Source organism: Pleurodeles waltl, chromosome 7 (assembly GCF_031143425.1).
Source record: "Pleurodeles waltl isolate 20211129_DDA chromosome 7, aPleWal1.hap1.20221129, whole genome shotgun sequence".
Classification (NCBI taxonomy): Eukaryota; Metazoa; Chordata; class Amphibia; order Caudata; family Salamandridae; genus Pleurodeles; species Pleurodeles waltl.
The window spans coordinates 286,400,320-286,425,625 of record NC_090446.1 but is presented as its reverse complement, the minus strand read 5'-3'; the positions used below and the strand labels follow the sequence as shown (position 1 = coordinate 286,425,625).

General features: G+C 44.2%; 1 protein-coding gene across 1 annotated transcript in view; it reads left to right on the top strand.

The window, feature by feature from the left end:
• Nucleotides 1-1,988: 1,988 nt before the first annotated feature.
• The window catches only part of LOC138304021 (protein-glutamine gamma-glutamyltransferase 6-like), a 174,709-nt gene continuing 151,391 nt past the window's right edge, over nucleotides 1,989-25,306 (top strand). Inside the window, exons 1-2 of the mRNA XM_069243671.1 lie at nucleotides 1,989-2,111; nucleotides 23,991-24,167. Of these exons, the coding sequence (XP_069099772.1) occupies nucleotides 2,105-2,111; nucleotides 23,991-24,167 (184 nt within the window). The 5' untranslated portion in view covers nucleotides 1,989-2,104. The remainder of the gene's footprint in view (nucleotides 2,112-23,990; nucleotides 24,168-25,306) is intronic.

Here is a 25,306-nt window from a genome sequence, read left to right as displayed (position 1 = left end):
TGGAGTTGGGCCCGTGTTCACATCAAGGCAGGTTGAGGTTTTGGGTATCAGGAATCGGTAAGTGTGGTTAGTACCTCAGAGTTCAACAAAAGCAAAATCCAAATCAATATTGAACTCTAGCACTGTGAGGAGTGTACATGCCAGGCAGATGCAATACCTAGCTTGTAGCTGGTAGTTTTGGGGCAAATATCCTCCAGACTCTCGGAAGGGGTCTAGTGAGCTTACTTGTCCACTGTGTCACAGTTTCTGGACTTCTTAGACTGGCTGTGGGCCTCTATATGGCCTCTGATGGAGGTAGCAGAACATGAAATCAGAGATGCAATAGATCATTAAGTTTATTCCTAGGCTGGAGAAACCAGGAAGCATACAGCTCCACGTAAAGAAAACACTTCAGAATGATCTACAGCGAATATTCAGAGTTAATTGACAGCTAGCCAGCAGCCCACTGCAAGTGCATTCATAATGTTTGTACTTTCAATGATCGCATTGGGACATGTTTTCTCTCCTCACAGTGGTTCCTGGGAACGTCACGCCTTGTCATGCTCCCAGAACATCATGGGCGAGGGTGGGTGGGGGAATATATATAATCAAGTAGGTTTGGTCAGCTCCAGTCCCCCCTTTCAAGAAGTGTAATAATCAGAAAGGTTATTTACCAGGTGATGGGAAGCACCAAAAAGTATGTGAAAATATGCGGGTCCTGATTGGACCATTTTGGGATTCAAACATAGAAACGGTGGGGATGATGGAGGGATTGATTGACAATTGGATAAAGGTAATCAATCAGCAGTGAGGTGACTACTGTGTTGTGTGTTATTATGCCGAGGTGTAGCGTGACATATATCGCTTTCTTTAACAAAACGTAGGTTCAATGACCAGACTCCTGCTGGGGTGGGAAAGCAATTATAATTCCCAAAGACACATCCTGCAAACAAATGTAACAGAGAGGGAGCACAAGTGGGTGAGACGGATATCTATTTTTGTCTTTGTGGGCAGCAACCATGCTCTTTCTCGCACCCACCACCTAAACTAGAAAGATTTTTGTGATGAGGTGAGGGTAGCCTTAAACACTGTTGAATCTAAGATGATTCAAATAAAGCACAACCACTAAAGTGTATCCCACTCCAGAATCTATTTTGGTACAATTAAATTCCATGAGTAGCACTCTATACATTGTAAAAAGCAATTATTCTTTTTGTTAGACCATCACCCACTCTAGTAGTGGTATGCTTCATCATCGGTTCTCATCCAGGTTTCTATAAACCAGGATGGGCTCGACCCTGATCCAGGGAGCACTTAAGATATAAATTGCAACCGGGGTCTTCTGAAAATAAAATCACCTAGAGCAACCAAAGTATCCCTGTTCTGCATCCTGAAAGTATAAAATTTGTGCCCACAACTACTCCTAAAAATAAAAGACTATCTGACAAGCCTGTGCAGAAACATTAGAACTAAGCAATTGAATAGAAAATGTAAAAACTCACAACTCCCTTTAAAAACATATACTACCGACAGGACCATATAAATATTGCTCCCAAGCAATATGTTACATTTATGTGACTTTTTATTCCATGCAGCCCTCCAAGAGTGATAATTGACCTTTAATCCTTATGACCCCTCAAAAGTCAAAGACTAAAAGCAGGTTCTTGGCAATTGAATGAACTTGCAGTAGCATCTGAATACAGGGGTTAAAGGGCCAGCCAGCCTACTGATTACAAGGATGTCCAGTTGCTGGTTAGGCCTCAGAGAACTGGTTTGACAGCACGATATAACCAAAGATAATGCTATGAAAGATGCTAAAGATAGCAAACAGCAGAATGTACCTCCTGGCACTGCTCCTTTCCTGCCCACTGTGGTCTGGAGAAGATTAACTGACTGCTGTTATGCAAGGTTTTATTTTGCAAAGGATGACTTAATTCATTAAGATGATCAGGAACAAAGCCTATTGCCTCACCCACTGCATTCCACAGTACTAGCCTGACAGATGCATTACCTTCGGTTATAAATACAAACACTGTTCTCGAGTGGAGCACTCCTCACCCCTTAGCTGTGCTCTAAAGCAGAAGACATCCTTGCAGGCGGCTGTGGAGAGAGCACAGAAGACAGTATGGAAGGTGAGTTTGATGCGGCACATGTTTCACAGTTTCCTTGATTGCAGCGCAATATTTCTCCCAGCCAAGTTTGAATCTCTCCATCCTCACGTGCTCTTCTCCCTCAAACCAATTCCCAAGCCGTCTTGACACCAGCTTCTACTTTGCTTGCATTACAGTTACCACTGACAATACCTTTATGCTAAACAAGTTGGTCGTACGGCAATCATAGTAATGCCACCCTTATGTTGCTGTAACACTGACTAATTACAGTCGAAAGTACAAAACAGTAGTTCGTAGATGTTGGGAAAGGTTTCACAAAAGGCTGCTGCAGAAACATGTGGGAGAGTTTAGGATAAAACCGAGAAAATCCACAATAGATGCAGAGAAAAATGTCAGAGGATTTAATCGACCGGATTTAATCGAGGAGGAAAAGAGAGAAAAGTCTAAAAAAATGAATATTTCTGTTTCTAGGTTCAAGAATATTACGTCACTTACCCACTGATTGGGTAACGTGAAACATGTGATTATGTATGTCAGCAGATCTTTAAAAAGCAAAGAACACACTTCTATACCCGCAGTTGGCAGATCAAAGACCGCCATCTTGAGACAAAAGGGAAAAGTACCACAAAATAAGTCAGAATTTGAAATTCGAATTTTCCACTTGTTCACATCTGCAAAAGTATTATACATTGCATAATGCATGTAGATAAAAACAATTCAGAGGATAACTCCTGTCAACAGATCAACAGAAGGAGGGATGTAATGTATTATATTTATGAACACCAATCGAAATTTTACATGAAAACATTAGTATCGATAGGCCAGGACCATACCACTGACCTGTAAAATAAAGGAATCCAGTGCGCCGTCGAGGAGCTTATATGTGCTGGATTTTTACCAAATACACGTGACCATTTATGTACGATCAATCTAAATTAGACTATTTTACTTGATAAAGTGCTAATCTGAAAATCTTCCGATGATTTGAACTTCCACGACCCATTTGAATAATCTTTCTGTAGGGATATTGATGCCTTCTTAGCAAATAACTCAGCCAGGTAAATTCCATCATCCTCGGTTCAGGAAATGGTGAGACATTTCTTGGGCAATGAGATTTCCAAAATTGTTAAACGTACCCAGATTCCGACTGCACGACTGGACCATTCAAATAAAGGAGATGTGATAAAATACAGCTGGTAACACACACAAAAATGACTCAGTCTTATATTAGCATAATAGCATAGCAGAGCATAACGTCACATAGCACGGAATAACATAGTTTGGGCAATATAACTGAGCACAAATAACACAGTTTAAGTTATATAATATTATAACAGCAAGGTGTATAATAGCATAATAAAGCACAATAAACAACAAACCGCAGCATAACATAAAATAGCATAATATAGCACTATAGGGCATTTAGGCCCATATTTATACTTTTTGCAGCACAACTGCGTTTGCGCAGTTTTGCGTCAAAAAGTATAGCGCCTGCTTGCGCCATTTCAGGTTGCTAGCCGGGTGCCAAATTTATGGAATGGCGCAATCCGGTGCAAAGGGTGGGTTAACGTCAAGGAAAATGTCCTTAGCCGGGTGGGGGTGGCGGTTGGGGGTTTTGCAACAAAAAATGACGTTAAGCTAGTTAGAGGCAAAAAAAAATGCCTCTAACCAGCCTAGCACATTTCCTGATGCAAAACCATCCATTACTTATTCATCGCACCGTACTCCTGGAGCTAAAGAATGCTAACTTGAAGACTTGATGGAAACATTTGCCAAGAGCTACAGTTCAATGAGGTTTTCATCATTATGCAACTTCAAAAACATAATATATGGATCAGTGTTGCGGAAAGATTTGGTAAGATAAGTTACACCACATTTATCCCATTTGCAAAACCACAGGTATAAGGCAAACTCCACCATGATTAAGGCGGTCTCTAATTTATCACATATCTCTTGTACGTGGTAAGTGATCTACACGGGCTTTACATCACGTGATGTTCAGTGATATGTAAAATATATGTTAAGATCTACTTCCGGAGGCAGCTGTAAACAACGGCTCATACATTGATGACTGCAGACAGGTAGAAGCAGTTGCAGTCCCATTAAAATGTGTGCATTTCTTTACTGGATCCCCTACTGTGGTGCCCTTTCCCGATATAGTTCATCTATTTAGTTTGTAAACACTGGAACACGTATGTTAACTCCTTCGATGCCAGGCCTTTGCCCTCTCATGTGCCAGGCTTTTTTTGGCTATTTGGGGCAGTGCACGCTTAGACCCTCATTACTTGTTGTCCACATAAGCTACTCATGCCAAATTTGGGTACATTTTTTCCAAAATCCTAGGGATTCTAGAGGTAACCAGAGTTTGTGGGTTTCCCTAGAGGAGACCAAGAAATTAGCCAAAATACAGCAACAAGTGGAAAAAAAGAACTGCAGATGAAGGCTTGTGGGGTTTTCCCTGAAAATGGCATCCATGAAGGGTTTGGAGTGCTAAAATCACCATCTCCCTAGCTTTCGGGAACAGGCAGACTTGAATCAGAAAACCATATTTTTTAACAAAATTTTGGCATTTTTTACGGGGACATACCCCATTTTTACTATTTTTTGTGCTTTTAGCCTCTTTCCGGTTAGTGACAGAAATGGGTTTGAAACCAATGCTGAATCCTGGGATGCTAAACATTTCTGAAAAGTAGACAAAAGTCTGAATTCACTGAGGGGTCATTTGTGTAGATCCTACAAGGTTTTCTCACAGAAAATAACATCGAAAATAAAAGAAATATTGAAATTGAGGTGAAAAAAAAAGCCATTTCGCTCCACGTTTCCCTCTGTAACTTGTTCCTGAAATGTCAGATTTTTTAAAGCAATATACCATTACATCTTCTGGATTCTTCTGGTTGCCGGGATATATAGGGTTTGTAGTTTCACCCTGAACCCTAAGTACCCAGAGTCAATAAATGAGCTGCACCCTGCAATGGGGTTTCATTGTATACCGGGTGTACAGCAATTAATTTGCTGAAAAATAAAGAGTGAAAAATAGGTAGCAAGGAAACCTTTGTATTTCCAAAATGGGCACAGAATAAGGTGTTGAGAAGCAGTGGATATTTGCACATTTCTGAATCCTGGGTCCCCATACTGGTATGTGAATTACAGGGCATTTCTCAAATAGATGTCTATTTTACACACTGTATTACATTTGGAAAGCAAAAATGTAGAGAAAGAAAAGGGGCAATAACACTTGTTCTTCCATTCTGTGTTACCCTAGGTCTCCCAATAAAAATGGTACCTCACTTGCGTGGGTAGGCGTAATGCCCGAGAAAGGAAACGCAACATGGACACATCACATTCTTACATTGAAATCTGACGTGTTTTTTGCAAAGTGCCTAGCTGTGGATTTTGGCATCTAGCTCAGCCGGCACCTAGGGAAACCTATCAAACCTGTGCATTTTTTAAAACTGGGCACGTAGGGGAATCCAGGATGGGGTGACTTGCGGGGCTCTCATCAGGTTCTGTTACCCAGAATCCTTTGGAAACGTCAAAATTTGGCAAAAAAATACATTTTTTACTCACATATCGGTGATAGAAAGTTCTGGAATCTGAGAGGAGCCACAAATTTCCTTCCACCCAGTATTCCCCCAAGTCTCCCGATAAAAATGGTACCTTACTTGTGTGGGTAGAGCTAGCGCCCGCGACAGGAAATGCCCCTACACACAATGTGGACACATCACATTTTATCAAAGAAAACAGCTGTTTTTTTCAAAGTGCCTAGCTGTGGATTTTGGCCTCTAGCTCAACAGGCACCTAAGAAAACCTACCAATCCTGCGCATTTTTTAAAACTGGACACCTGGTGGAGTCCAGGATGGAGTGACTTGTGGGACTCTCACCAGGTTCTGTTACCCAGAATCCTTTGCAATCTTCAAAATTTGGCCCCAAAAACATTTTTTCCTCATATTTCGTTGACAGAAAGTTCTGGAATCCGAGAGGAGCCACTAATTTCCTTCCACCCAGCATTCCCCCAAGTCTCACGATAAAATAGGTATCTCACTTGTGTGGGTAGGCCCAGTGCCGGCAAACGTAAATGCCCCAAAACACTATGAGGACATGTCAACATTCTCAAATGCAAAACTACCTGTTTTTGTAGGGGGGGGCACCTGCGTTTTTGGTCCTGGGCTCAGCAGCCATAAAGGGAAACCTACCAAACCCAAACATTTCTGAAAACTAGACACCCAAGGGAATCTAGGGAGGTGAGACTTGTGTGGATCCCTCAGTGTTTTCTTACCCAGAATCCTCAGCAAATCTCAAATTTAGCTAAAAAATCAAATTTTGGGGATCATCGCACCGGGACACCGGTAAAAATGATACCTCACTTGTGTAGGTGGGCAGAGGGCCTGTGACAGGGAAGAGCCAAAAACATGTCGAAATTGAGGGGAAACCAAAGCGGGTCCAAAAGGGTAGTTTGAAAAAAAACATTTTTAGGCTGAGATGTGGGGCAGAATTATTATTGGTATAAATGAGACAATGCTGAGTGGTGGAAATTTGGTGGATTCCTGCAGATTCTGGAAGGTTCCATCAGAAAAATGTGGGAAAATGTGTGATTTCCAGCAAAGTTGGAGGTTTGCAGGGCACTGTGGGTACGAAAATGGTGCGGGTGCATGTGAAGCACACCATCCTGGACTCACCCAGATGTTTAGGCCCATATTTATACTTTTCTAGCGCTGCATTTGCATAATTTTTTGACACAAAAGCGGCGCAAACTTATAAAATTCTATTATGTTTTGTAAGTTTGTGCCGCTTTTACGTAAAAAAATAATGCAAACGCAGCCCTAAAAAAGTATAAATATGAGCCGTAGTTTTCAGATGAGTCTAGGTCTTGTGGAGTTTTCTAAATGGCAGCGTCCCAAAGTCCAAAAAGTGCAGCCCCCAACATTCCCAGTGGGACAATTTTGAGAGTTAGCCAAGCTCTCATGGCCCAAACATAAACCAAAACCCCAAATAATCAAATGTCCTCTTGTTTGCCATGGAATAAGATGTTTTGATGTGCAGGGGAGAGCTCAAAGACTGGTACCCCCTTCAGTTTGGGTGGAGGCATAACCATGCCCATATTGGTTGGCACCACCCCACTATTTTTTTTTTTTAATTCCCTGGCATCTAGTAGGCTTTCTGCCACCCCCAAGGGAGTGGATTGGGGGTAATTGCCCCTTCTGCCCACTGGTGGGCAGAACAACTTTGGCTCCATTTATTTGGGGTGGGGGCATGGCCATACCCCCACCCTCTTTTTTGAAAAAAATAATCTTCCCTTGTCTCTGGTGGGCTTTCTGGTCCCCTTGGCGGCAGATGGGCATTCCAAAAATAGGCTGATCTGCCCCTAAGGGGAGGCAGAAATGGCCAACAGTAATATGTCCCCATGGGGAGCAACCCTTGCCTAAGGGGCTGCCCCCCAAACAAAACACACACATACACACACCAATCCCTGGTGCCTAAGTGGTTTCTGCCTCACCAGGGACAGATTGACCTAATAGAAATAATCTGATCTGCCCCCAAGAGGCTCAGAAATGGCCTAAAATAAATCCCCCCCCCAGAGAGCGACCATTTCCTAAGGGGATGCTCCCCTTGCGTGAAATTGGCGCAAAGAAAAAAATCCCTGGTGCCTATTGGTTTCTAACCATAGCCGATCTGCCGACAAAGTGGGCAGAAATGGCCTAAATTAAATTTGCCCCCCAGGGGAACGACCCCTGCCTAAGGGGTCGCTCCCCTCATGTGAAACTGTCCTAAAAACAAAAAATCCCTGGTGTCTATTGGTTTCTACCCCCCCTTGGGGGGCAGATTGGCCTAATAAAAATAGGCAGGTCTGCCCCCAAGTGGGGCAGAAATGACATAAAATTAATTTTGCCCCCAGGGGAGCGACCCTTGCATAAGGCGTCGCCCCCACATATAAAAAATAAAACAAACAAAAACATAATTATCCTGGTGCCTAGAAGTTTCTTCCCCCCTTGGGGACAGATCAGTCTAATTAAAATAAGCCAATCGGCCCCCCACGGGGGCAGAAATGGCCTAAAACAAATTTGCATCCCCCAGGGGAGGACCTTTGCATAAGGGGTCGCTCCTCTCACGTGAAACTGACATAAAAACAAAAAAATCTCTAGTGTCTAGTGGTTTCTGCCCTCCTAATAAAAAATAAAATAGGCCGATCTGCCCCTGGGGGATGGGCAGAAATGGCCTGAAATAAATTTTGCCCCCAGGGAAGGACCCTTCTCTAAGGGGTCACTCCTCACAAATAAAAAAATAAAAGAAACAAAAAAAAAATGATCCCTGGTGTCTAGCGGTTTCTGACCCCCCAAGGGCCTACAACTAAATTGTTCCCCTTATTCAATAATAAAAAATAAAATAAAAATTCCCTGGAGTCTAGTGGCATTTCTGCTGTCCAGCGCATTCTGATCGGGCATCAGAAATGCTGAGAGAGACATGAAAGGAGAGGAAAGGCCTTTCCTCTCCTTTCATGCCTCTCTCGCCCCCTCCACGTGATCGGAGAAGAAATGCTTTTGCATTTCTCCTCTGATCCGCACTGGAAGCTAAGCTTCCAGCACAGAGGGGTAGGCCTCTGATGAGGTTAGCGTGCGATCAGGCACTGATGTCATCAGACACCACAGGGGGGTCAGGGGGGCTGGGGTGGAAGGGGAAGTGATTCCCCTTTCATCCCTGCCCAGGGAAGGGGGGTGTGAGGCCCCCGGGGGAGCGCTAGAGCTTCTACTGAGGGCCCCTATCTGGACGTAATGGTTACGTCCTGGGCACCTGAGCGGTGCTGCCCAGGACCGAACCTTTACGTCCAGGGCACCCGAGGGAGTAATGTTACAAAGTAAAATGTTATGTGTGTAAGACTGACCTTCCCAGGAGCAGACAATGGACTCACTTAATGGAGTATAAGCTGCAACAGTATTGACACCTGACGAGCCATGTGATGTGAACAGGAGATGAGGAGCCAATCATCGACGTGTGAACCGTGTACTAGAGAAATTGTAGATTTGAAGTTTTAATTTAATTGGACAAAAGGTAAACATGCGACTCTTTAGCCAATAGAGAATTGGGGAATAGTTTTAGGAAATTTAAGTTAACCGGACTGCATTGAGAGAAAACAGGCTATTCTATTCTGCTGCTTCACCCTTAAGCTATAAAGTTGTTGCCGTTATTTCTTTGACGTCCCGAGAGGAGACGTGTTCAACTTTTCTTAACTTTGTTGCCTAGAAGCAACGTACTATGGCCCTAATTTTGACAATGGCAGTAAATGCCGCCTACCGCCGCGGCAATAGCCACCAAAAGACCGTCGCTGCGGCTAACATCCCTCCACCATAATATGACCACATCTGGATTTCCGCCACAAAAAGGGTGGAAACATGGCTGTGGCCATGCTGGCGGATGGTGTTAAGCTGACGCTGCTACCACCAGAAGCACCACACCAGTAGACCGCAGCGAGCCGTATTATGTCAGATAATACAGCCTGATGGAGTTCTGCTGGCGGGCACTGCTGGGGATAGCAGCACCCTGTCCTGTTCCTTGCCTGAAGACCATCTGGATGCAGGTAAGTCGGGTTTCTGACAGGGGAGGGGGTTGTTGTGTGTGTTGGGGTGTGTGCATGAATGTGTGAGTGTGTGCGTGAAGTCCCCTGGGCATGGTTATTGGGCATAGTGGCATGTAGGGGGGCCCAAATCAGGCCCCCCTATGCCACAAAACAAATCGGAAACAAATACTTACCCGAACTTACCTTTCCTTACCTGGGATGGGTCCCTCCATCCTTGGGTGTCCTCCTGGGGTGGGCAAGGGTGGCAGGGGGTGTCCCTGGCGTCAGGGGAGGGCACCTCTGGGTTCCTTCCGAGCCCACAGGTCCCTTAACGCCTGCCCTGACCCAGGCATTAAAAAACGGCGCCCATCAGCCTTCCAAAAAATGACGCACATAGTGGAATTTTGACGCCCGCGGGGTCGGACGTCAAAGTATAAATATGGGGCAGGGTTTGCACCGATTGTGCGTCAAAACATTTTACGCACATTCGGCGCAAACAGAGAATAAATATGCCCCCTAGTGCTTTTAGGGCCTTGGCTGTAGTGTGTTGAAACATGAGCTGAAAACACAGAACTGTAAAAAAGCATTTGCTCAAAAATATGACTGTGAAAATCTTCAACTCAGTGTTCATTTTGTACTTCACAAATTCTGACGAGCACCTAACTAAACTACTAAATTCTTCCACTAAATATGCTAGAACCAGAGACAAACAAATACATTTCAAGCCTACAATAGGTGGGAAGTGGTTTTGGCTGGATTTAGTCATTTAAGGTAACTCAGTATTTTTGTAAGAAGAAATCTGTGTTAGCTTCAGACGCAAGTCCCACAGTTATTATCTGGGCATCATATGAGACACGCTGCATATACTTACTGACTACTGTGAACTGCTAATGAAGCCTTTAGAAGTACACTAACAGCCTGGCCCTTTTCTTCCGCTGACAAGTTAGAAGTGGTCTCTAATAGGCCACCAAGTTAGTTCCAAAATGACCTACAGTCATTGTGGTGGAGGTCTCAATTTAACAATTTTATACTGCCTCAGTGTCCTTTAAATGACTTTTGAACTGTTACATGGTTTTCAGACACCTGCACTTGTACAATGCGAGTAGCCTGATCATGATCAGCCATATACAGCTACACACCACTTCACTACTTACACCTCCAAAAAAATGAAGACCTCAATTCCACCACAAGGCAACAAACCACCAGTTCAGGCTTGGATACCCTCCCTTATAGACAGCAGCAATGCCTTGCCCCCTAAAGTCACACTATGGGCCTCATTACGACCCTGGCGGGTGGCAGTAAGCTGGCGGTGGCGGTGTTCTGCCAGCTATCATGACCATGGCACAACAGCCACAGCCATACCGACAGCCCCATCACTATACTGCAAGGCTTCTGCCTAGCGGGCATAATCCCCAGGGCAGTGGTGCAAGCACCGCTGCCCTGGGGATTATGAGTCCTGGACCGCCAGCCTGGCCACATCGGTAAACACCGCCATGGAAAGGCTGGCGGTAAGGGGGACTTGGGGTGCCCCTGGGGGCCCCTGCACTGCCCATGCACTTGGCATGGGCAGTGCAGGGGCCCCCAGGCATAGCCTCATCGCGCATTTCACTGCCCTAATTTTGGGCAGTGAAATGCGCGACGGGTGCTACTGCACCCGCTGCACATCAGCATTACCGCCGGCTCTATTGCTAGCCGGCAGCGATGTTGATGTGACTTTTCCGCTGGACCAGCGGACGGTAACACTGTTACTGTCCGCTGGCCCAGTGGAAAAGTCCAAATAGGGAGCCAGAAATACCGCCAGCGCCCGCAGCTTCAGCAGTCTTCTGTGAAGACTGCAGAAGTTGTAATGAGGGCCTACATGTTGCAGCACAGTTAGTAGCAAGCACAAGAAAATTCAGGTGATATCACTCCAATCCTAAAGCAACTCTACTGACTGCTGCTGAAAGCACATATCAATGTTAAAATCACCTACATAACACAGAAGATGGTACACTCCGGGGTCTTATTATACCTGCAAGAATAGCTCCACACCACAGGGAGCAAAAACTACCAAGCAAAAAAGCAAGACTGGCATGAGAGGTCCAAAAAACAAAAGCTTTTTCCTTCCTAGACCCCATTCTATGAAACAAAATCATAGAATTCATAGGATCAATTCCAAACCTCCTCAACTTTTGGAAATATCTTAAAACACACCTCTTTCTCCCTAATATTCTCCTCCCTTGTAGTCCTAGTTATGCTAATTTCCCAGAATTCAGTTTGAAGTTGAACTTATAAAGATATTGTATTGCACCTGAATTGTCATATGCAAGGCTGTCCACTGCTACTGTGGCTAGGGTTATTGTGAGAAATTGGGTTGTTTGTTGAGGGAGGTGTGAGCACTTCTCAAGCAACAGCCACAATCCTTGTCAAGGTGAACAAGGATCAGTCATTATGTTAACCTATGCATAACCACCTGGTAGGCTGGCACAAAAGCAGTCAGGTTTAACTTAGAGACAATGTGTAAATTAATAATGTGTTACACAGACAGTGATAAAGTGAAAACACAGCAGAAGGAAAATCGAACAGCAATTTAGAACAGTAAAGCAAATTTAATACAAACAATTTACACAAAAACACCACAAATCCAAACTGAAGCTTTGCAATTTTAAAGATTTAGATAAAGGTAGCACCAAAAGGAGCAAATCACCAACTGAGTGTATCTTGTCGCAGTGGACCAGGACAAAGTCACAAGTTCAGACCAAGCTTGATGGAGCGCAGGCCAGGCACAGGACCAAGATAGGTCTCCTGTGGATTGTACCTTTGACCTTGGTGCTTGGTCTCTATGGCATTGCTTTTCGAGGCATTGAGTCATCTGGCATCAGTTCTGGTGAAGCTTCGAGGCTTTCCGGGGCTTAGTGTCAATCTCTTCTGGTTCCAATCCGTCTGGCAGCTGTGGGTGAGGCTTTGCATCACTTGGGGTTGATACCAATGAGGCTAGCAGCTGTGTGGTGAAGCTTTGCTGAGCTTTGTGTCGCTCTGCGTCGATTCTGATGAAGAGTGAGAAATTGAGAAAGAGGAAGGAACAGAAATATAGGAAAGAGAGAAATAAAGGATGAAAAAGAAACAGCAAGATTGAGAAACAGGGAAAGTGTAGAGCAAAAGAAGCAAGAAGCATGAGAGGTAATCAAGACTAGGACAGGTCGGTAACCAGCAACTGATTCTTTCAGCATCACTATTTGTCTGCTCCTGACAAAGACTTTAGGGTCCTACACTTTAATTTTTCTTTTTTTTAACAAATCAAACACTGCTTACCCTGCACACATATTAATCCTATCAACAAAATGACTAACCAAGGAAAATGAACGTTCTCAATATCTCCCATGACCTATGAACTCTCCATTTTGTGACACACACCTGCCCGCCTTGTGTGGCACTGATTTACCAATCTCTGGTGCATCAGTTAGGGATGGAGCAAAGCTAGCCCGCTTCTGACTAGGCCAGTCTTTCTAGGAAAAGCCTTGAACTTTTGAAATAGAGGGATTTTTCTTCACAGCCTGGTGGTGCCTTTCTAAGACTGGTAGATTTGAAGATGTGTTGGTCCCAGGCAAGGCATGCCTTAACTAAGACTAACTATGTCTTCACCATATTAGACTACGAATTCACCGTCCTCCAGGGATAGGGGAGATTATTTCTTCAAAGACCAGTTCCTCTAAGAGGTAAGTTTAGGCTGACACAGTGTGGGTCACATACCCATGTAATGGTTCTGCAAATTAACTCCTTTTTTGCTTTCTGGTGAAATTATTACATATATTGTACTGCGCGGCTGCATAAACTATTTCAATGCATTTCAGAATCCATTCTTGTAGGAAAGTACCATCTTACCTGGCATGTTACCCCCATTTTTACTGTATGTATGTTTGTTTTGGCTATGTGTCACTGGGATCCTGCTAGCCAGGACCCCAGTGCTCATAAAGTATGCCCTGTATGTGTTCCCTGTGTGGTGCCTAACTGTATCACTGAGGCTTTGCTAACCAGAACCTCAGTGTGTATGCTCTCTCTGCTTTTAAACTGCAGGCTAGTGACTAATTTTACCAATTCTCATTGGCACACTGGAACACCCTTATAATTCCCTTATATATGGTAGCTAGGTACCCAGGGTATTGGGGTTCCAGGAGATCCATATGGGCTGCAGCATTTCTTTTGCCACCCATAGGGAGCTCAGACAATTCTTACACAGGACTGCCACTGCAGCCTAAGTGAAATAACGTCCACGTTATTTCACAGCCAAGTTACACTGCACTTAAGTAACTTATAAGTCACCTATATGTCTAACCCTTACTTGGTGAAGGTTAGGTGCAAAGTTACTTAGTGTGTGGGCACCCTGGCACTAGCCAAGGTGCCTCCACATTGTTCAGGCCAAATTCCCCAGACTTTGTGATTGCGGGGACACCATTACACGCGTGCACTACATATAGGTCAATACCTATATGTACCGTCACCATGGTAACTCCGAACATGGCCATGTAACATGTCTAGGATCATGGAATTGTCACCCCAACAATTCCATGCATCCCCGGGTCTCCAGCACAGAGCCCGGGTACTGACAAACTAACTTTCCGGGGTCTTCACTGCAGCTTCAGCTGCTGCCAACCCCTCAGACAGGTTTCTGCCCCCCTGGGGCCTGGGCAGCCTGGTCCCAGGAAAGCAGAACAAAGGATTTCCTCTGAGAGAGGGTGTTACACCCTCTCCCTTTGGAAATAGGTGTGAAGGGCTGGGGAGGAGTAGCCTCCCCCAGCCTCTGGAAATGCTTTGATGGGCAAAGATGTTGCCCTCTCTGCATAAGCCAGTCTACACCGGTTCAGGGATCCCCCCAGCCCTGCTCTGGCGCGAAACTGGACAAAGGAAAGGGGAGTGACCACTTCCCTAACCAGCACCTCCCAGGGGAGGTGCCCAGAGCTCCTCCAGTGTGTCCCAGACCTCTGCCATCTTGGATGCAGAGGTGTGAGGGCACAATGGACAGCTCTGAGTGGCCGGTGCTAGCAGGTGATGTCAGAGACCCCTCCTGATAGGTGCTTACCTTTCTCAGTAGGCAATCCTCCTCTGAGGGCTATTTAGGGTATCTCCTGTGGGCTATTCCTCAGATAACGAATGCAAGAGCTCACCAGAGTTCCTCTGCACTTCCCTCTTCGACTTCTGCCAAGGATCAACCGCTGACTGCTCCAAGACGCCTACATAACCGCAACAAAGTAGCAAGAAGACTACCAGCAACATTGTAGCGCCTCATCCTGCCGGCTTTCTCAACTGTTTCCTGGTGGTTCATGCTCTGAGCGCTGTCTGCCTTCACACTGCACTGGAAGCCAAGAAAAAATCTCCTGTGGGTCAACGGAATCTTCCCCCTGCAACGCAGGCACCAAACTTCTGCATCACCGGTCTTCTGGGTCCCCTCTCATCCTGACGAGCGTGGTCCCTGGAACACAGGAGCTGGGTCCAAGTGTCTTCGACAGTCCAGTGGCCCTTCTGTCCAAGTTTGGTGGAGGTAAGTCCTTGCCTCCCCACGCCAGACAGTAATCCTGTGTACTGCGTGACCTGCAGCTGCTCGGGCTTCTGTGCACTTTTGCAAGACTTCCTCTGTGCACAGCCTGGCCCAGGTCCCCAGCACTCCGTTCTGCATTGCGCAACTTGCTGAGTTGGACTCTGACGTCGTGGGACCCTCATTTGTGACTCTGAGTCGACCGCTGTCCTAAGATCTTCTAAGTGCCTGTTCAGGTGCTTCTGCGGGTGCTGCCTGCTTCTGCGTGGGGTCTCTGAGTTGCTGAGTGCCCCCTCTGTCTCCTCCTCCAAGGGGCGACCTCCTGGTCCTTCCCAGGCCCTAGCAGCATCCAAAATCCTCAACTGCGACTCTTGCAGCTAGCAAGGCTTGTTTGCGGTATTTCTGCGTGGAAACAACTCTGCATCCTCCAGCACGCCGTGGACATCTTCTGACCAAAGGAGAAGTTCCTGGCACCTTCCGTTGTTGCAGAATCTTTGGCTTCTTCCACCCAGAGGCAACCCTTTTGCACCTTCATCTGGGTTTTAGTGGGCTCCTGCCCCCCCCGGACACTTGCGTGACTCTTGGACTTGGTCCCCTTCCTTTACAGGTCCTCAGGTCCAGGAATCTGTCTTCAGTGTTTCGCAGTCAGTTATTGTCCTGGCAGAATCACCTATCTCGACTTTATTGTCTTTCTGGGGTAGTAGGGTAATTTTCCTAATACTTTTCAGGGTCTTGGGGTGGGGTATCTTGGACACCTTTAATCCCAGCGACCCTCTACACACTACACTAGGCCTGGGGTCCATTTTTGGTTCGCATTCCACTTTTGGAGTATATGGTTTGTGTTGCCCCTAGGCGTATTTCTCCCTATTGCATTCTATTGTGATTCTACATTGTTTGCACTACTTTTCTAACTGTTACTTACCTGATTTTGGTTTGTGTGCATATAATTTGTGTATATTACTTACCTCCTATGGGAGTATATCCTCTGAGATACTTTTGGCATATTGTCACTAAAATAAAGTACATTTATTTTTAGTAACTCTGAGTATTGTGTTTTCTTATGATATAGTGCTATATGATATAGGTGGTATAGTAGGAGCTTTGCATGTCTCCTAGTTCATCCTAAGCTGCTCTGCTATAGCTACCTCTATCAGCCTAAGCTTCTAGAACACCTCTATTCTACTAATAAGGGATAACTGGACCTGGCACAGGGTGTAAGTACCACAAGGTACCCACTATAAGCCAGGCCAGCCTCCTACATTGGTGGTGCAGCGGTGGGATAAGTACTTGTAACTGCTTTACCACTTTATCATTGGTGCTCTTCATGAGAAAAACATATACCAAATATTTCAATATATACACATTGAACCAAAACAGTTTTCTGTTCTGCTCTAAAACGTTCTACAAAGGTTCTGAAAAGTTCTGTAAACTTTTTAAAGTTTTCAAAAAAGTTTTACAAAGTTTTTTCTCTGTGCTTCCAAAAGTTCTAAACCTTTTTCTCTCTCTGTCTTAAACCTTTTCTATCATGTCTTCAGTAGAGCTAACTCCCAAAATTGTTCAAGCAACCTACGAGAGTTTAAACTTTAAAAGTTTGAGGGGTCTCTGCATAGAAAGAGGTTTAAGCATTGGTAAGAATCCTACAAAAGACTTTCTCTTTAACCTTCTCCTAGGAAGTGACCAGAACCAGTCTGGACCATCTCAGGAACAGGAGGTAGGAGGGGAAAGTACCCAGTCAGACTCAGAGGAGTTCCCTGAAGCGATTGGGGAGGGTTCTTACAAAGACCTGCCATCTAGCAGGCCACCTAGTGACACTGGTAGTAGGGGAGGGTAACACATTAGTAGGGCATCTTTCATTCCTAAATGCCAGGGTACTAGGGTCCAGGCAGTTAGGGACAGGTCTCTCTCTGCCAACTGCCACATCTCCCTGTATCTAAACATTCCCAAGCCTCCCACCCTGAGGATAACTTAATGGAAAGGGAACTCAGAAAGCTGAGGTTGGAAGAGGCCAGGCTGAAGCTTAAACAGCAGCAGCTGGCCTTAGACAGGGAATCCCTGGATGTAGAGAGGGAAAGACAGAGATTGGGGTTAGTTCCCCATGGTGGCAGCAGCAGTATTTCTGATAGCAATCCTGTTAGAGAGCAAGATTCCAGAGGCCTGCATAAGATAGTCCCCCCTTACAAGGAGGGGATGACATTAACAAGTGGTTTGCTGCACTTGAGAGGGCCTGTATGGTACAATTGGTCCCTCAAAGGCAGTGGGCTGCTATCTTGTGGCTATCTTTCACTGGTAAGGGTAGGGATAGGCTCCTTACTGTCAGAGAAATTGATGCTAATAATTACAAAGTTTTGAAGGATGCACTCTTGGATTGATTTGGCCTAACCACTGAACAATACAGGATAAAGTTTAGAGACACCAGAAAAGTGTCCTCTCAAGACTGGACAGACTTTGTAGACTGTTCAGTGAAGGCCTTGGAGGGTTGGTTACATGGCAATAAGGTGACTGACTATGAAAGCCTGTATAATCTGATCCCGAGAGAGCATATTCTTAACAATTGTGTGTCTGATTTGTTGGACCAGTACTTGGGAGACTCAGATCTGACCTCTCCCCAAGAATTGGGAAAGAAGGCAGAACATGGGTCAGAACAAGAGTGAACAGAAAAGTTCATACAGGGGGGGTGAAAAGGATGGCAAGAAGAAGGATGGTATGTCTTCTGACAAAGGTGGGGACAAAGATAAAAAACATTCTGAGTTTTCATCAGGCCCACATAAATCCTCTGGGGTGGTGGGTCCAAATCCTCTTCTCACAATCAGAAAAAGCCTTGGTGTTATTTATGTAAAGTAAAAGGCTATTGGGCAAGTGATTCTACTTGTCCAAAGAAAAAAAAAAAACCTCCCACCACCACAACCCCAACTGCAACCTCCAGTGCCCCTAGTGATAGCAGTGGTGGTGGGAAGTCTACTACAAATAGCCAATCCAAGGGTGTAGTTGGGCTCACTATCGGCAGTGTAGTTGGGGATGATCTTGTTAGGGAGACCACAGAGGCTGTTTTAGTCTCTGATGGTGGCATTGACTTTGCCACCTTGGTTGCTTGTCCCCTTAATATGGGTAAGTACAAGCAACTATCCCTAATCAACGGTGTTGAGGTTGAGTCCTACAGGGAGACAGGAGCCAGTGTAACTATGGTGATAGAGAAACTGGTTCACCCCGATCAACACCTACTTGGTCAGCAGTACCAAGCCACCCCATGGCTGTTGTGAATCTCAACTGGGGGGCAGGGGTTACTGGTCCAAAGAAAGTTGTGGTATCCACTGAATTACTGTCAAGCAGCAGAATGGGGATGTCAGTGATAGCCATAAGGCGTATTGGGAAGACAACCTCTTGCACACTGAGTCGAGGGACCCTAAACCTGGAGCTGCCAGGAGATTGGTTATTCCCTTGCAGTACAGAGAGTTTCTTCTTACAGTGGCACATGACATTCCTTTGGGTGGACATTTGGGCCAGACAAAAACATGGGACAGGCTTGTTCCCCTGATTCACTGGCCTCATATGTCAGAGGACACTAAAGAGTTTTGTCGCTCTTGTGTGACCTGCCAAGCTAGTGGCAAGACTGGTGGCACTCCAAAGGCCCCCTTAATCCCACTTCCAGTGGTTGGGGTGCCCTTTGAAAGGGTAGGGGTTGACATAGTTGCCCCCCTTGACCCTCCAAAAGCTTCAGGCAATAGATTTATCCTGGTGGTAGTGGACCATGCCACTAGGTACCCTGAAGCCATCCCCTTAAGGACCACTACAGCTCCTGCAGTGGCAAAGGCCCTCCTGGGAATCTTTTCCAGAGTGGGTTTCCCTAAGGAAGTGGTGTCAGACAGAGGTAGTGACTTCATGTCTACATACCTCAAAGCAATGTGGAAGGAGTGTGGTGTAACTTACAAGTTCAAACTCTTTATCATCCACAAACAAATGGTCTGATCGAGAGGTTTAAGAAAACTCTCAAAGGTATGATAATGGGACTCACTGAAAAACTCAGAAGCAGATGGGATGTCCTGTTACCTTGCCTCCTTTTTGCTTACAGGGAGGTACCCCAAAAAGGAGTGGGCTTCAGCCCCTTCGAACTCCTCTTTGGGCACCCTGTGAGAGGTCCCCTTGCTCTTGTTAAGGGGGGTTGGGAACAACCTTTAAAAGCTCCTAAACAGGACATTGTGGACTATGTACTTGGCCTAAGATCAAGAATGGCTGGGTATACGAAAAAGGCCAGTAAAAACCTTCAGGCCAGCCAGGAGCTGCAAAAGCAATGGCATGACCAGAAGGCTGTCCTTACTCAGTAACACCCAGGACAGAAGGTGTGGGTATTGGAGCCTGTTGCCCCAAGAGCACTGCAGGAAAATGGAGTGGACCTCATCTAATTGTTGAGAAAAAGAGTGAGGTTACCTATTTGGTAGACCTTGTCACTGCCAGGAGTCCCCTTAGGGTTCTCCATGACAACCGCCTGAAACCCTACTATGACAGGGCTGATCTCACCCTGCTCATGGCAACTGATGAGGGACAGGTAGAAGAGAGTGACCCTCTCCATGATCTCTTCTCCACCACTGAAGCTGATGCGCTTTTGTGAGGGCTCCCTGAGTTGCTGGGCGCCCCCTCTGTCTCCTCCTCCAAGGGGCGACCTCCTGGTCCTTCCAGGGCACTAGCAGCACCCAAAATCCTCAACCGCAACTTTTGCAGCTAGCAAGGCTTGTTTGCGGTATTTCTGCATCCTCCAGCACACTGTGGGACATCTTCTGACCAAAGGAGAAGTTCCTGGCACCTTCCGTTGTTGCAGAATCTTCGGCTTCTTCCACCCAGAGGCAGCCCTTTTGCACCTTCATTCGGGGTTTAGTGGGCTCCTGCCCCCCTGGACACTTGTGTGACTCTTGGACTTAGTCCCCTTCCTTTACAGGTCATCAGGTCCAGGAATCCGTCTTCAGTGTTTTGCAGTCAGTTGTTGTCCTTGCAGAATCCACTTTCTTAACTTTACTGTCTTTCTGGGGTAGTAGGGTAACTTTACTCCTACTTTTCAGGGTCCTAGGGTGGGGTATCTGGAACACCCTTAGTGTTTTCTTACACTCCCAGAGACCCTCTACACACTACACTAGGCCTGGGGTCCATTCGTGGTTCGCATTCCACTTTTGGAGTATATGGTTTGTGTTGCCCCTAGGCCTATTTTTCCCTATTGCATTCTATTGTGATTCTACATTGTTTGCACTACTTTTCTAACTGTTACTTACCTGATTTTGGTTTGTGTGCATATAATTTGTGTATATCACTTACCTCCTAAGGGAGTATATCCTCTGAGATACTTTTGGCATATTGTCACTAAAATAAAGTACCTTTATTTTTAGTAACTCTGAGTATTGTGTTTTCTTATGATATAGTGCTATATGATATAAGTGATATAGTAGGAGCTTTGCATGTCTCCTAGTTCAGCCTAAGCTGCTCTGCTATAGATACCTCTATCAGCCTAAGCTACTAGAACACCTCTATTCTACTAATAAGGGATAACTGGACTTCGCACAAGGTGTAAGTAACACAAGGTACCCACTATAAGCCAGGCCAGCCTCCTACAATTCTTAACTATTTTCTGTATATTTTATCAAGTCTTTTGTTTGCAATATTGAGATTTTATCAATCACTAGCTCCCCCCACTGCATTTCGAAGCTCTCATGCTTCATTTTCAGAGGGTATTATAACAATTAATTTTTGACACATTTAATGAGGCAGTTGCATTCCCTAAAGAGAAAAAACTGTTTAAATTAACCAGCAAACCAATGGAAAATGGTGCATAAGAAGCTAAATAATAATAATAATAATAATAATAATAATAATGTTGTCATAGTCATTATTAATACTAATAATGATGATCATCATCCTATTAGAATAAACACTTATAAACAAGGTAAGTACAAACGCCCTATCTGACCTGTAATATGTTTCTTTTGTTAAATCTGTGTTCTTTGAATATCTTCGGAATATAAACCACAAACCTGTACATTAATTGCATCCCATTATCACTTTTCTCTTAAACAGCCCATACAAACTTATTTCACGCAACATTTCATGAGCCATGCTATTCTTTTTTCTTAACATCTTTATTATCCAAAGTACAAAGAGTAATACTGAAATATACAAAAAGCATATGGATCCAATGTATATGTAGTCCAATAATGAAAATCAGGGACTAAGGCTCTGATTTATGCTTTTTTTGTGCCGCACTTGCATCATATTTTGACACAAAAGTGGCGCACACTTACAAAATAAATTTGTATTTTGTAAGTTTACGCTGCTGTTGCGTCAAAAAATGTCGCAAATGCTGCACAAAAAAAGTATAAATCAGGGCCCAAGTTTAAATGTTACTAAATTTCATTGATAGGAATCATTACCTTTAGAGCACTGATGAACGAAATAAGTAGGATGAGTACACAGACAAATAAAACGTTCAATAAAAAGGAGGAATAAAAAGAAACAAACATATCATAAATAGCAATACGGTTGTAGCAATACTGACGTAACAACAATAACTTCCAGATTTAACAACCATAAACAGCCCTCATGTTAAAATGGATTCAAGTGAAGGAAGAGCTTTCATAGTACAACAAACAGGCTTCAAATGTTGTTGTAAAGTACCAGTTTGCCAGAAATGAAGAATAAAGTTATTCTAAAAGAGATAACGAACATATATATATATATATCTATCTATATATATATATATAGAGAGAGAGAGAGAGAGAGAGATATCTCCAAAAGCAGGAGTCCAGGGGCTCGATCCAGAGTGGTCCGTGTTGGGTTCCGGGGGGGGGGGCAAATATTGTACAATTGATATCCACATATAAACGACGTCACGGACACCACCAGCATTCAATTTGAAAGATATTCAACCAAAGTGTCCACACCATTGTGCTTCGGCCATAGCTCTGATCATAGTAGGTTGAAAGAAACTGACGTGGTCATTACAAAGCCGATTTCATGAATATCAAATACGGACCAAATGAATTGTGAAAAACAAAACACACTCCCCCACAAACACACACACATACACACAAACACACTCCGCAAGGGCATACACATTTACATACATATACATACATATATACTCAGGCACACAGACACATATACACACAGCCACCTACACACTGGGGATATGGGGAACACCCTTTTGAAAACCTGGACTACAACTTTTTACCCCCTCTGCCAGTGTTTTGAGCGACATCTGTGACGGTGTCTTTCAACTCCAGCTTCCCCATGTTGGAAAAACCCCACTGTCAGTTTTTTTTTTCTTTTTGAATAATTCTTTATTGAGATTTTCATAGTCAGTAGCTGATAGTACACCAGTAAATTCTACATACACATGAATATGTATTACACAGATCTTGTGGGAAAATCAAAAGAATGAAGAAGCAAAAAACAAAACACATCTCTAAACTTTACCCCATAACCTAGTCACAAGGGTGCAAACTACAAGTCAGCCAGTATTGTCTCTCCCATCTATGACAACAGCAATACTGTTCATGGTTCAATCACTGCATTTTTATATCATGTCCGCAACTCATAGGTCAAGGCCAGTCGATGGCCATTGCTACTGTTTTGGTGAATAAGGGAAGCTATATTGAGATCCCCACTTTGCAACTCAGTAACTACAACACTTGTGTTGTCCCTTGCATGCATGACCTAAAATTGCTGGATGTGTACCTTTCTGCATGTATAGAATAGATCTGAGGGGGGGGGCTTTGATGGTGGAAAGCATTAAGATTCTTGAAGAAGTAAAAGGGTCCCCAAATATAATCAAATAAATGCAATCCATCCTGGAGTGTGTAAATGTGCCGGTCACATGAGGCCAATCAGTAAAGCTCCATGAACCATTTGTGGAGTGTGAGTATTGGGGGTGACCCCCAATGCCGTGGGATACAGATTTTGGCTACATATTTTGGCTACCATTTTGGCCGTCAACATCCATCTCCGCCAGTGGGAGGATGTGTCATCTGTGTCCGTCAAATTGTGTAAAAGGGCTTCTTCGGCAATGTCTTCCAAATGGATCACCTACAAACTATCGGATCAGGACAAGACCACAGTGAATAAAGCAGGTAACACCAGTAGGGCAACACCAGTAGGTATCTTTCGGAGGTAGTGGGGCCCTGGTCAATTTATAAGGGATCCAATAAAAATTATGCAGCGTCTTAAAATAGGAATACTTCAAACGCACTTCTCAAAGGGAACAGTATTGGCAATCTAGGACCTGCCTCTAGTCATCCTCCGCATAGGCTACACCTAGTCGCTCCTGCAAATAGATCCTTTATGTTGTTCATGTCATGTGTCTTGAGAGTAGAGATTATCAATGAGCATTTGGAATACATTAGAGACAGTGTCCTTGAAATGCCCCCGTGTTCTGAGATAGGTCTGAGATTGTCCAAGACAGGAACGCTGGGAGGTGGACAGGTTCATCCTAAAATAATCCATATACAGTGTGGCAGTTGCCTCTATCTCCACAGCTGTCACTGGCGTAAAATGCTCCACTGTCCTGAAGTAGGCAGGAAAATACATCTTAGTTGCCTGATCCGCATCACGTTTAGGCTCTTGGAGACTTTTAGTAAGAAATGTATTGCATATAGTTAGTTATCTTGCTTTTTATATTTATAGGTATTTGCAGTCCTACGTATGTTATTAAAACGACCTGCTTTGAAACATTAGTTCCCAAACCTTTTGCTGTATGCTCTCTAACGAATCATGTGGTGTGACTTTTTTTTTTACTGTAGAACTCCTACCTTATAAAATAAAACAATAGTGGTGCCTCAAATTACATGACTTTTTTTTTGTTTGCAGCACTTAGGCTTCTATCCGTGAACCTCCAGCTCGCATCTAATAAGATTGCCCATCATTGTGAGGACTACCAAAGCAACCCAGAGCTGATAGTAAGGAGGGCACAGCCCTTCGACGTGCTTATGAAATTCAACAGAGCACCGGTGGATGATGACAGACTATATTTCACTATGTCAATAGGTGAGCATCAGTACTATCTTAACTTTCAGACAAACAAGCAACAACGTCTGTCACAGGCATCGCACCTCTGTCACGCACCCAACCAGCAGTCTGGCAATCGTCCTGGAGCACTCCTCTCAAGGACGGGTCATATTATGTTAAGTGATGGTGTGTTTTGTTGAGTGAGTTGTTCTGTGATACGTCTCATATCATTCAACTGTTAGACGGGTGGTCTCAATTTCACTTCAAAACAATTACCACTGTAGACTTTTTTAGAAGGTAGCCTTTTTTGTTTGCATTTGTTGTACAGCGCTGCAAACCACTGGTGGTAGCCCTGAGCACTAATGTCTGTGGCACACACTTGACTCAAAGATAAAGAATATTCATTACAAACTCACATTTCAGACTGACAATTTCCGTGGTGTAACGCTCATTCCACAACTCGTGGATAGTACTGTGTTACATGAACGTACTTCATATTGGACACGTTTTGTTTTCATGCAAGCTTCTGTTAGTGCGTCAGACCCTTATTAAGTAAACTTACAAGGAGATGCGTTTAGGTCGACAAACCTTTGGACCACGTTTGGGGACTTCCAGTACGAAATATTTTCTTGGCATACTCAATCAACAACTCAATATGCAATCAACAATTACAATCACTAATTGATAACAATCAATAAGATTCAATAATTGAACACACCATGACTTTTCAGTCAAGAATAACCACACCAGTTTAATTAAGCATTAGGATATTTATTTCCCTATTAGTTACAATCTAATATCATGTCAGTTAATCTCAATATCAATAAATTACGCAAACACAATCCTAATTAGTAATCAAAGCACAACTTAATCAATGCATCAGCTATTCATTCAGCATTTAGGCACATCATCAATACGAATCAACTTAGCAGAGTCTCATTAGTACGTTTCAACAAAGCAAGAACTCAGTTATTTGTCTATTTGCATAAGATTTGTGAACCCCTTAACTAACCTCAAATTAGCATCCGCATGTTGGGCTTCATGCAAAACATTTAGTGAACACGAATTTGGCAAACATCTAAACTAAGGCCTCTATCAAAATAGAAATTGGTACCTAGAAAGAAAAGGCAAATAGACAATCACAATTTGCATCAGATAGTTACCAATCCAACAGATCA